This window comes from Bufo bufo, chromosome 2, assembly GCF_905171765.1.
Source record: "Bufo bufo chromosome 2, aBufBuf1.1, whole genome shotgun sequence".
NCBI classification, from domain to species: domain Eukaryota; kingdom Metazoa; phylum Chordata; class Amphibia; order Anura; family Bufonidae; genus Bufo; species Bufo bufo.
Genome location: NC_053390.1, coordinates 293,682,478 through 293,695,879, shown reverse-complemented (window position 1 = coordinate 293,695,879; position 13,402 = coordinate 293,682,478). Strand labels below are relative to the sequence as shown.

The 13,402-nt window shown below is 46.8% G+C and overlaps 1 protein-coding gene across 1 annotated transcript; it reads left to right on the top strand.

Annotated features, from left to right (window-relative positions):
- Positions 1–11,579: 11,579 nt before the first annotated feature.
- LOC120990798 (olfactory receptor 6Y1-like) lies at positions 11,580–12,476 on the top strand (the record flags this gene model as incomplete). The annotated part of the gene is made up of 1 exon (XM_040419701.1): positions 11,580–12,476. A coding segment is annotated over exon 1 (897 nt), but the record flags the coding sequence as incomplete, so codon positions are not given.
- Between the last annotated feature and the right edge of the window lie 926 nt (positions 12,477–13,402).

Here is a 13,402-nt window from a genome sequence, read left to right as displayed (position 1 = left end):
CGGGAGCAGGCCCTGTGCCCTCACCTGTCCTCAACCTGCCTGCCTCTGTCTTTTTCTGTTCCCTCAGCCAGAGAAGTACTATATGCTGTGGACTCAGCTCCACTATACAGCAAGGATGAGCTACTAGAGGACAGTCGGCAGCTACTGCCCAGCCAAGATCTGAAGGAGACATCCGCCGCTTCCTACGGTAAGCGGGCAAGTAGTGATGAGAAGAGTGGCGTGGGAGCTGGTGTCGTGAGCGGTCAGGCTCCTGGCTCAGAGACCATTGAGGAGGACATCAGTGACGTGCAGACAGTACTCAATGATAATGTAGCTGATCGCAATTGGAAGCCAGGTGACGAAGGGGCTTCATCATCATCAGTAGAAGAGGGTGGCAGCTTGCACGTGAGGGGAGTCAGAGCATGGCCGGGAGTCAGTAGGGTGGCATGGCCGGGAGTCAGTAGGGTGGCAGCAGTTGGAGGTCGGGAGACAAATGTGCCTGAGGTTGACCATAGAAACATAGAAACATAGAATGTGTCGGCAGATAAGAACCATTTGGCCCATCTAGTCTGCCCAATATACTAAATACTATAGATAGCCCCTGGCCCTATCTTATATAAAGGATGGCCTTATGCCTATCCCATGCATGCTTAAACTCCTCGACTGTATTTGCAGCTACCACTTCTGCAGGAAGGCTATTCCATGCATCCACTACTCTCTCAGTAAAGTAATACTTCCTGATATTACTTTTAAACCTTTGCCCCTCTAATTTAAAACTATGTCCTCTTGTAGCAGTTTTTCTTCTTTTAAATATTCTCTCCTCTTTTACCTTGTTGATTCCCTTTATGTATTTAAAAGTTTCTATCATATCCCCTCTGTCTCGTCTTTCTTCCAAGCTATACATGTTAAGGTCCTTTAATCTTTCCTGGTAAGTTTTATCCTGCAATCCATGTACCAGTTTAGTAGCTCTTCTCTGAACTCTCTCCAAAGTATCAATATCCTTCTGGAGATATGGTCTCCAGTACTGAGCACAATACTCCAAATCACTAGTGCTCTGTAGAGCGGCATGAGCACCTCCCTCTTTCTACTGGTAATTCCTCTCCCTATATACCCAAGCATTCTGCTAGCATTTCCTGCTGCTCTATGACATTGTCTGCCTACCTTTAAGTCTTCTGGAATAATGACCCCTAAATCCCTTTCCTCAGATACTGAGGTTAGGACTGTATCACTGATTTTATATTCTGCTCTTGGGTTTTTACGCCCCAGGTGCATTATCTTGCACTTATCAACATTAAATTTTAGTTGTGGTCAGGACCTAAACGAGTGGAAGATGCCCAACCACCACCCCCCTACCTAATTGGCCTGAGGTGTGCCTTGGCCTCACTGGGTCGGTATGCCTGAAAAAGGGGGCATACCCTGAATGTGATGGTTGAATGACTGAATGAAGAATGGGAATGGGTGGGCAGGGGACGTCCGAATGCCGACGTGCTGCCTGGGAGAGCCAGACTGCTTAAGACAGGTACCGGCCCCTCCCACAAATCCAGGCTGCCTGGGAGAGCCAGACTGCTTAAGACAGGTACCGGCCCCTCCCACAAATCCAGGCTAGCCTGCGGCCAGCCTTAACACTTGTGGTCAGGACCTAAACGAGTGGAAGATGCCCAACCACCACCCCCCTACCTAATTGGCCTGAGGTGTGCCTTGGCCTCACTAGGTCGGTATGCCTGAAAAAGGGGGCAAAACCCACCAGTGAGGGAAGGATAGGCCTGAGGTGCTAGGTGCTACTCTGCCAATGTACTGAATGCTTGGACCAGCTCCGCTTGTGGCTCCGGGATATACCGTACAAAGCACCACGAGCGCCAGCGCCCCAAGTGTTTAATGATATGCACAGGGACTCCATGCTTGGACGCTGCGGATGCCGCACCGATGCGGAAAGAATGCCCCGAGAATTGAGCCGGATTCAATCCTACACTGGTCAACAGGATGCGAATATGTTTGATGAACTGGCTGGACGTCAGTGGACCAACAAGGAATGGAAGTAATGGGTCGGTGGGGCTGTGAAGACTAAGGGCCAGCAAGAGGTTGTCCAAGACTGTCACTGGACACCATGCGTTTGTGGTCTGGAAGAACTTAACTACATGGCCGGGACCTACCTGCCTTGTTTTGTTGTGAGGCAACTGCAATGAGTTACTGCCCATCCTGACTAAATCTCCCTTGCGGAGAGCCACCGCCCCTTGTCTGGCCTGTGTCACTTCACCTGGTCTTAAAAACCCGTAAAACGCCAAGTACATCGCCGCCTTGATCACCAGGCTGGGAAGGACTCTGAATGGTGAGAATGTGAGAACTTTCGACAGGCTAAGAAACGTGTCCCCCTTAATAGGTCGACGGACCGACTTAACCGTGACCTGGCTCTTTTGAATGCCTCTGAGGATGGCCTTGATCGGGTGAGCTGAAAATATAGAGGGTCTGTCTGGCTCTTGAAGTGCCAAAAAATGCTGCACCCCAGCCAAATATAGCCTAATGGTGTTGTAGGATAAAGCCAATACCGAATGACAATAAGGCACGAAAGCCACCATATACTTGACCTGACCTGTGTCACCTCTAGGATATGCCAACTTAAAGTTCAAAAAAAACACCCACGCTCGGCGGTACGACCGCAACGTACTGGCCGACAAAGACTTGGTAATGAGTGAACTGGCGACCACCATCAGAGAGTCTAATCCAAGACCAGCAGCCGCCAGTCCGGTACCGGGGTGCCCACTGAGTCTGCTTCTGGGTTCTGTAAGAAAAAGCGAGAAAAATCAAAACGAGATAAAGCATCAGCTGCAACGTTGCTGACCCCGTCCAAAAACCGGGCATGAAAATGAAACCCCTGTTCCAGAGCTATCCAGGTCAATCTACGCATGAAAGACATGATAAGTAACGATTTAGATCTGCCCTTGTTAATGATCTCTGCGGTCGCCATGTTGTCAGTGTGGAAAACCACCGTGTGACCCGACCACCTATGCCCCCAGACTATAGCAGCTGCTACGATAGGATAGATCTCGAACAATGCCGACATCTGAGAAAACCCCGGCAACTGTAGCACGTGTGTGGGCCATGAGCCGGCGAACCAATGTGAGCCAATATGGCCGCGAAACCTACCGAGGCAGCTGCGTCTGAAAATACGTGTGGAGAATCAGAAGTGGCCCTCGGAATAAACATGGAAATGCCGTTCCACCCACTGAGAAATCTGTCCCACATGAACAGATCTTCTCGGGCGTTAGCATTAAGATGCACTGATGCGTCCAAATCACTGGTCTGTTGTAATAAGACTAGCAATCTTGAAATGAATGATCTACCCTGAGGAATGATCCTCATGGCAAAGTATAACATGCCCAACAGAGACTGCAATTCTCTCTTGGTGCAAACCTGAGACATGAGCAAGGAACGGACACCTGATTTGATTCTGTCGCGTTTGTCTTGTGGCAGACTGGCTGACATGGCACGTGAATCCAGAGAGATCCCCAAGAACGTGACAACCTGCGCAGGCCCTTCTGTTTTGTGTTCGGCCACTGGAATGTTTAACTCCTTGAAGACCTGCAAGAGAACCTGCAAGTCAACAGGTGCCTGTGAGGGTTCTTCGATCCACAGAAAATCATCCAGGTAGTGAATGACACTCTGGCAACCCTGTTCCAACAAAATCCATTCCAGTGCCTGCGCTAACCTGTCAAACAGACTGGGGCTGCTCTAGGAACCAAACGTCAACTTGGTGGTGAAATAGTACGCATCTCTCCATTTGATGCCATGCCACTGCCAGAGATATGGGCTAATGGGCAGCAGTTTGAACGCATCAGAGACATCTGCTTTGGACAGCCAAGCCCCCATGCCTGTCTTGAAGAATGACCTGGATAGCCTGGTCTACGGAAGTATACTTCAAGGAAAATTCCTCGGACGGAATCAACGAGTTGAGACTAGGAACGTGGGAAGAATGTGGAGCAGACAAATCATAAATCAAACGAAATTTATTGGAATATTTTCCCTGCACCACCCCCACCGGGCTCACCCTCCAAGTGCAGAAAGGAGGGGACTGGAAAGGACCAATGATGAAACCCTTGTCCAGCTCAACTGCCAAGAGTAAATCCACCAGACCAGCATGTTTAGAAGCCGACTGCAAGTTGGGACATTCATGAGTCTGCTGGGGCAAGGTGATGAGCCCAGTGTGAAATCCCTGTGAAAACCCTTCCACCAGGAATGTACGGAACGGCTGAACCGGATGAAGCCGCAGCAGCTGGTCTAGTGCCTCCACATTCACCCGGCTCAGTCACGCCGGCTTCAATGTGCAGACCGTGACCGGATGTGCCCTAAAACATGTGGCACAGACATGCAGGAGCCTGCACTGGCTGAAGTTGCAGATGGCGTAGACCACTGCAAACAACACAACAAACACCACAAAACAACAACAACAAAAAAAAAAAAACGAAGAAAGAAAAAGAGAAGAGAAAAAACAAAACAAAACAACCTGTTAACCCTACGACCTGCTGCCCGTAAGCTGACAAACAAGATGACGGAATCTAAGCCCCTCCCCTCCCCCCCCCCCCCCCAGCAGCGTGAAACGATTGAACGAAAAGCCTTCGAGGCTGACAGGGAGTATGATAGTCGTTTCCACCGACGTATGAAGCGAGCCCGAGTTTGTGTGAATCTGTGACGTGGTAGATTAATTAAAAACGAATACTGCGGGCTAAAGAACCTACAGACGTGGTAGGTGATGTATGTAAGTATAGGATTTGTGGAAAACAGATCGTATGACGTATGACACTAGTCTACGAGATGAAACGGGGTGTGTATGTCGTGCGAGCGTGTAGCTGTATTGGCGGATGTACCTATGCTAGAGGTGTATGGATGAAGCTTGGTGGATAAAGGTTTTTTTTTTTTCTTTATTTGAACAACCCACTTTTTTTTTTTTTTTTTTTACTTTATTTAACAATCCACTTGTACCCTTTTTTTTTTTTTTTTTTTGTCAAACTGCCTGATGTGCGAACTATGTGTCTAAGGTATGTATGTAGTGTATGATGAGTGTCAAACATGTGCACAAGCAGCAACCTTGTAAGTAATCAACTCAGTAATGGCACCAGGACCCAGCTGCCAGAGTTTAACCTGCTGAGCCCAGATGACTCGCAGCCCCTGTATGAACTTAGATACAGGTTATGCTGAGACAGGCAATGAGCTCCAACTATGTGACAATGCTGCCCATTGGTGCCAAAACTTGAATTGCATGTGCCTGAACGCAGTGAGGAGAAGCGATCCTCCGGCACACTTCCCCCTCTCTACACACCCTCCTACCCTCCTCCACGTTGCCACGCTCCCCAAACAAAGCAGTTATCATGGAAAACGACCTGAACAGCTTGCAGACTGAAGTGAAAGGTACACCCGGCTTCTCTGAGATCCGACTCGTGCAGGACGCTTGCTGATGACGTCACACCCGGAAGTAGCAGACGTCCGAATGCCGACGTGCTGCCTGGGAGAGCCAGACTGCTTAAGACAGGTACCGGCCCCTCCCACAAATCCAGGCTGCCTGGGAGAGCCAGACTGCTTAAGACAGGTACCGGCCCCTCCCACAAATCCAGGCTAGCCTGCGGCCAGCCTTAACACTTGCCATATTTTTGACCATTCCTCTAGTTTTCCTAAGTCCTTTTCCATTTGGTGTATCCCTCCAGGAACATCAACCCTGTTACAAATCTTTGTGTCATCAGCAAAAAGGCACAACTTACCATCGAGGCCTTCTGCAATTTCGCTGATAAAGATATTAAACAATATGGGTCCCAGAACAGATCCCTGAGGTACCCCACTGGTAACAAGATCTTGGTCTGAATATACTCCATTGACTACAACCCTCTGTTGCCTGTCCCTCAGCCACTGCCTAATCCTTCGCAGGAGCCTATTGGCCCAGAAAGTAGTGGTACACGGGTTTGCGGACCAAGTGGCGGTAGCAGTAAGTCAGTGTTGGGGAGAAAATGTCATACTCGGCGGTGTGCCAGTTTTTTGTAAAGCCGCCGGAGGAAGTGAACATGGCCATTTGCCGAATCTGTGGGCAATAGGTGAAGCGTGACCAGGGTGCCAATGTTGGCACCACGGCCCTGCGTCAACATATGCAGCGTCACCATAAAGTGGCCTGGGAGAACCATGGCTCCGATGTGGTTGTCCAGCCTGCCGCAGCAACCACTGCATCACTCAATGGCATGCACCCTATTTCATTCAGTCAAGGCTCCACCACCTCAGCCGAAGAGAGCTGTCTGTCCTTCCCATCTTTTACCGGTCCTGATGCTCCTGCTCCTCCTCATTGTCAGTCATTCCATCAGCAATCGATAACCGAAGCAATTGTCAAGAGACAACAGTATGCGTGCACTCTTCCAACTGCGCAGAAGCTGAACGTGCTCCTGTCCAAGTTGCTGGTGCTGCATTCCCTCCCTTTCCAAGTGCTGGACTCTGCACCTTTAAGAGAACCGATGGCTTGTGCCGAGCCAAGGTGGAGAGTCCCAAGCCATCATTTCTTTGCCAAAAAAGCAGTACCAGCCCTGCACACATATGTAGAACAGAAGGTGGGCCGGTCCTTGAGCCTGTCGGTGTCTTCCAAAGTGCACGGCAGCGCCGTGTGGAGCTGTAACTACAGGCAAAGACAATATATGTTCTTTATGGCCCATTAGGCATATGTGGTTCCTGCCCAGCCACACCAGAAACTTGGCCAGGTTACGCCGCTTCCGCCTCCAAGTTCTCATGCTGTTGGTCCTGCGACAATGTCCGCCTCTGCCTCCTCATCCTTCACCTGTCCTCAGCCACCACTTCAGGGAAAATTCACAGTGCTCCTCCAACATACCACATGTGCAGGGCACAGCAGCGTCACTCTGTTCTACACCTCGTTTGCCTGGGCGAACGGAGTCACACAGGGGAGGAACTGCTCTGTGTCCTTCATCAAGAAATCAAAATCCTGTCTTTTTCCACAACAACTCAAAATCGGAACCATGGTGAACATCCTGTCGGCGCTGAGTCAAGGAGGGCTGAGCCATGCGCCCTGCATGGCGCATGTGTTCACTCTGGCTGTCAAGCGGTTCCTGATGTCTTCCACCCATCTGCAAGACATCCTAAAAATGGCTAGGAAACTTTGCATGCACTTCAGCCACTCGTACACCGCCAAGCACACCCTCCTTGACCTGCAGTGACAGAATGACGTCCCCCAATATAGGCTGATATGCGACGTTTATACCGTTGGAATTCCACCCTCCATATGTTAGACCGACTGTACGAACAGAGAAAGGCCATAAACGATTTCTTGATGATACAGGCGGACAGACGTACTCCCATGTGTAACTTCGATGTTAGCCAGTGACTGTTCATGCATGACACCTGCCGATTTCTTGTGCCCTTTGAGGAGGCCACTTTATTTGTTAGTCACCAGTACCACTACGGGATGAACAATGTAATTTCACTGATTCAAATCCTGGAAAAGATGCTGGTAAATCTGGCTGGTCATGGGACTGGAAATGTGGTGTCTACAGTACATCTCACAGCCACATGAGCCCTGTCAGGGCTGAACTGGAGTAGGAGGAGGACACTGGAGCACAAGCAATGTGAAGCGAAATGTTCTTTTTTCTACATAGGTGACAGAAGAGGAGGAGCAGGAGCAGCCGGAGGAGCAAGAGGGAGATGAGGAAGACGAGGCAGATGACCCAGGCACACCGTGGCAGTATGCAGTGAAGATGGAGGCAGGGAATCCCTTTCGAGTCACTTGCACAAATGGCCAGATGCATGCTCACTTTCTTGCGTAGTGACAGCTGAATTGTCACCATGCGGCAGAGGGATGACTACTTGCTCTCCACCATGTTAGACCCTCGCTACCGGTCCGAAATGGGGGCCTTTTTTACACCCACTGAGAGGGAGGACAAACTGAACTACTATAGAGATATCTTATGTAGTCAGTTGGCCGCTGACTATCTGCGTCTCGTCCATCCTCTTACAGGTTTGACTGGGCCCTCTACGCTCATGTTCCACTGCCATGGCTGCTGGGGAAAGAGGGTGGCAGGAGCAGTACCAGCTCCATTAGCAGCAGCCTGAGTCTAGAGTCGCTGATGAGCAGCTTTATTCAACCGCATAGTGAAGAAACTACTCACCAGTAGCTAGACATAGAGCAGAACTTGAACCAGCAGGTGGACTACTGGGCAGCCAAACTGGATTTGTGGCCACAACTGGTCGAGTTTTCCCTGGAAAAGCTGTCCTGCCCGGCCAGTAGTGTGGCATCAGATCGGTAGTTTAGTGCGGTGGGGCCCATAGTTACCCCAAGGAGAACTCACCTGTCCACCCAAAATTTGGAGAGAACTTAATGGCCTGCTACTGTAACACTATGTCAACTTGCCACTCTGTGTCCTCCTCTTGCTGCTGCCACCTCACCACTATGTCACTGGGCCACTCTGTGGTCTGCTCATGCCGCTGATGTCACCTCCACACTCTGTCATTGTGCCACTCTGTGGCCTCCACATGCTACTGCTGCTGCCACTTCCACACTATGTCATTGTGCCACTCTGTGGTCTCCCCATGCTGCTGCTGTCACCTCCACACTATGTCATTGTGCCACTCTGTGGCCTCCTCATGCTACTAGAAAGGGTTTTGGAACCGCGCTGCTAGAGACTATGTCTCCCGGTCATCAGTGAATGGCAAAAGGGTGTCAGCTCCTCTCCTCAATGCCCGCAGGATCCAGTCCTCCCCAGACCTCGCTCATTCTGGGGAGGACTGGATCCTGCGGGCATTGAGGAGAGGAGCTGACACCCTTTTGCCATTCACTGATGACCGGGAGACATAGTCTCTAGCAGCGCGGTTCCAAAACCCTTTCTATTTTGTCTATACCAGTGTGAACGACCTACCACACTACTTCGGGACCAGCAGCAGCGCAAGTAATTTTGTCCGTGTTGGGACACAGAACTGACTTTCTGTTTTTTGTATTTTCCTCATGCTACTGCTGCTGCCACCTCCACACTATGTCATTGTGTCACTCTGTGGCCTCTTCATGCTGCTGCTACCTCAACACTATGTCATTGTGCCACTCTTTTGCCTCCTCATGCTGATGCCACCTCAACACTATGTCATTTTGCCACTTTGTGGCCTTCTCATGCTTCTGCTGCCATCTCCACACTCTATCATTGTGCCACTCTGTGGCCTCCTCATGCTGCTGTCATCTCCACACTCTGTCATTGTGCTACTCTGTGGCCTCTTCATGCTTCTGCCAGCTCAACATTATGTCATTGGGCCACTCTGTGGTCTACTCATGCCGCTTCTACCTCAACACTATGTCACCTTGCCACTCTGCGGCCTCCTCAATCTGCTGCCACCTCATCACTATGTCACTTTCCCACTCTGTGGTCTCCTCATGCTGCTTTCACCTCACCACCATGTCATTGTGCCACTCTGTAGACTTCTCAAGCTGTCCTCCCACCCTCCACACTCCATGACTGGGCCACTATTTTGCCTTTTTGACCTGGTTGACATCACCATTTATTTGACCTTTCTTCTGATGTGTCAGAAGGAAGGAAAAATGAGACACACAATGGATCCTGTCTGTGTAGCAGCTGTAAGGCCTGTATGGTCCCATCAGAATTGGCTGATTTGGTAGCCAAAAGCAGGAGTGGGTACAAAACTCAGAAGACATGCAAATATTCAATTCAAGTGTCATCTCTGTTTTGGATCCACTTCTGTTTTTTTTTTGCATTAGCAATATTGAGGGATTACTGATCAAATGCTGATCGAGTGAAGGAGGATGCTCAACATACAAGATCTGTTTTTTTGGGGTTATTGTTCTGACGGAACAGAGGAAGGGCAAAATACAAACTTACTGCTGACACCCTTTCCACTCTGTCGGGGGGGCTCTACTTGTATAAGCGTTAAATAGAACAGGTTCTGTAGACATCTATGTGGAATCAGCTGATGACGGTGTAAAAGGAGTGTGCTTCTTCTTGACGCTAACATCGATCTCTAAGGCTGAGTTCACACTTCAGTTATTTGGCCAGTTTTTGCCCCGTAACTGACCAAATAAGTCAAGTGTACAGTGGTTCTAAGAGCGACGTCTGTCATCTGCGTGTCATACTGACTCACAGTATTGTTTCACTACCATAGCAGAATCCCTATGCATGTTACTGCAAGGCACAGTGTTCTACACCACTATACAGGCTTTATGCAGCCAAGAAATAGCTGTTTTTTAATGCGATTCGCCACAAATTAATTCGTATTGAATTGAATCTTTTCGGAAATTTCGGCAAACCGGCCAAATCGATTTTTTGAGAAATTCGCTCATCTCTAGTTGCAACATTTGGCCAGAAATGGAGCTATTTGTGGACAAAATATTGTAATGTGAGTGTTTAAAAATACACTTTTTGCCTTGTTTGGCTGAGTTCCTTTGGCCTGAGTCTGAAATCCCACCCCCTTCCCCATTTGTAAGTGAGCTGCTACACATAATCAGTTGTTTAACATAGATCTTGTGACTCCCAACGAGGCTTGCTGGATCCCCACATTGTCTATTGTGTGGAAAGAAATTCAGTATTTTATTTAATTTGTATGAGACTGACATCAAGACACTCAAGGGAATGAATAGGGAAACTGACATCAGAACAGATGCTGTGGAATCCAGCAAGTCTCACTGGGGGACACCTGATCTAACTGCCGAAGGTAAAGTAGGCTGATAATACATAAATAAACTGGTATTAGCTCAACTACAGTGAGTGCAAGTGAGGGCAATTAACCTTAATTTACATGAGTGGGTGGACTGCAGCACCTAGAATATCATATCATATATCATTATTTATCACTATCATACTTGGGTTTGTTTAGTCTGGACAAAAGATGGCTTAGGAGAGATGTAATTACAATGTACAGTACATATATCTGAATGGAAAATACAGAGATTTTCTAATGATCCTTTTATGCCTAGCCTGTTTCCATGACAAGAAGACATCCTCTACATCTAGAGGAAAGATGGGAAATGAGGCTATGGAACTCTCTGTCATAGGAGGCTTTGGTGGTTAATTCATTGAGCTGGTTCAAGAAGGGCCTGGATGCCTTAAAAGTAAAAGTATTGCAGGTTGTGACCAATAGACATTTGCTTCACAGGTTGTTGTTTTTTTTTTTTTTAAACTTCCTCTGGATCAGTACTGTAGAATTATAGGTTGGACTTGATGAACCTGTGTCTTTTCCCAACCTTATCAACTATATAAGTATAATGTTTTTTATTGTACAGTATAATGCTGTTTGTTATCAGGTTTTATACATACAGTAAATTTGAACGGGAGAATTAAATAGCACTCCTCTATGAGATAGACGGTGCTCAGTGGTAAAGGGGGTAACAGTATTGATAGAAAACCACAGCACTCTGAAGAAATTTTGTAATGATTTCTTATTTAAATCATTACAAAATTTCTTCAGAGTGCCGTGGTTTTCTATCAATACTTATACATACAGTACACACCGTATATAAAAATTTACATACTTGAGTTCTCCAAACAAGTGACCAGCATATTTAGTAGAATGTAGTGTAATTTATTTTCTATTTCCTGCGATTTCTCCAAAGGTTTAATCCAGCATGAGGCATGAAATCCAGAAATCAAAGTGAAGCAGGAATGTTCATACTTTTGGGATTTCCAAGCAGTAGGCAATTTCAGTTACTTTTCTTTGGAATATTCTTTGCCATCTATATCTTGACCATTGCTACAAATATGCTCATTATTGGGATTGTGACCTTGGATTGTGCTCTAAAGAAAATCCCTATGTATATATTTTTATCCCATTTCTCTTTCCTTGAGATCTGGTATATTACTTCTACAGTGCCGAAGATGCTGGTGGATGTTATGACTGACAACAACACAATTTCATACAATGGTTGCCTTACCCAGGTCTACTTTTTCTATGCATTGGGATTCACTGAACTATTTTTCCTTTCTGTAATGGCATATGACAGGTACTTAGCCATATGCCAGCCACTACGCTACAACACCCTTACTACCCCCAACCTATGTCAGCAAATGGCTTTGTGGTCATGGATTTGTGGATTTTTGAGCAGTCTCTTATTGGTCATTCCTAGCTCAAAGCTCTTATTTTGTGGTCCAAGAATCATTAACCACTTTTTTTGTGACTTCATACCACTGTTAAATATCTCCTGCAATCAAACTCTGCCTACAGATGTAATTTACTATGCTTTTGCTTGGATCATCATACTATATTCCTTTCTTCTAACCAGTATGTCATATGTACAGATTGTGAGGGCAGTGTATTGCTTGCCTTCCCAGTTAGGTAGAAGCAAAGCTTTTTCAACATGTGTGTCTCACCTAACTGTTGTTCTGACCTTCTATGGCACAATTATCTTTATGTATATCCGGTCCTCCACAAAAGTAGATAAGGTTGTGTCTATATTTTATGCAGTTGTAATTCCACTAATTAATCCTCTTGTTTATACTCTCCGAAACCGTGACTTTCATGCAGCACTGAAAAAAAATCTTTCTTTTGTTATTATTTTTTGCAATTAATGATCTTTTGTGTTTGATATACATGTAATTCTACTTTCACACTAGCATTTTGGGTTTCCGTTTGTGACATCCGTCATGGGCTAAGTTTTGCCCTAATGCATTCTGAATGGAAAAGGATTGTCTCAGAATGCATCAGTTTGATTCCGTTCAGTCACCATTCTGCTCTGAAAGCGGACACCAAAACGCTGCCTGCAGGGTTTTGCTGTCCGCCTGACGAAGCAGAGCCAAACAGATCCGTCCTGGCACACAATGTAAGTCAATGGGGACGGATCTATTTTCTTTGACACAATCTGGCACAATAGAAAACTGATCCGTTCCCCATTGACTTTCAATGGTGTTCAAGATGGATCCATCATGGCTATAGAATACATAATACAACCGGATCGGTTCATGACGGATGCATGCGGTTGTATTATTGTAACGGAAGCGTTTTTGCACATCCATGATGGATCTGCAAAAAACGCTAGTGTGAAAGTAGCCTAAAGCTCCTAATATTATATACAACTATTAAACCTTGGTATTTGGTATTCATCCTGAGCTTTCATAAAAATTGGGATTCATTTAAGGCAAATTAAGAAAGATCCATATGTGAAAAATATATGTGCCATTCAGCTGTATTACCAAAATAATTACAAGAGCGTGTTTCACAAATATAGCATAACCTTCCAAGCATTGGTCATCCTTTTAAAAGTCTTGATAGCATAACTACTAGGAAAATAGCTTTTCCAGGACAAAAGCTTCCAGGACAAAAGCTCTTTAAGACAGCAAAGCAGATAGAATAATCTTTTCTAGTTTACAGGCCTTGGGGAACCTCTGGCTGTTTACTATTTCAATTACGGAGACCACTTAATATACGTGATAATTACTGTGGGCTAGTGAAATGTTCTTGG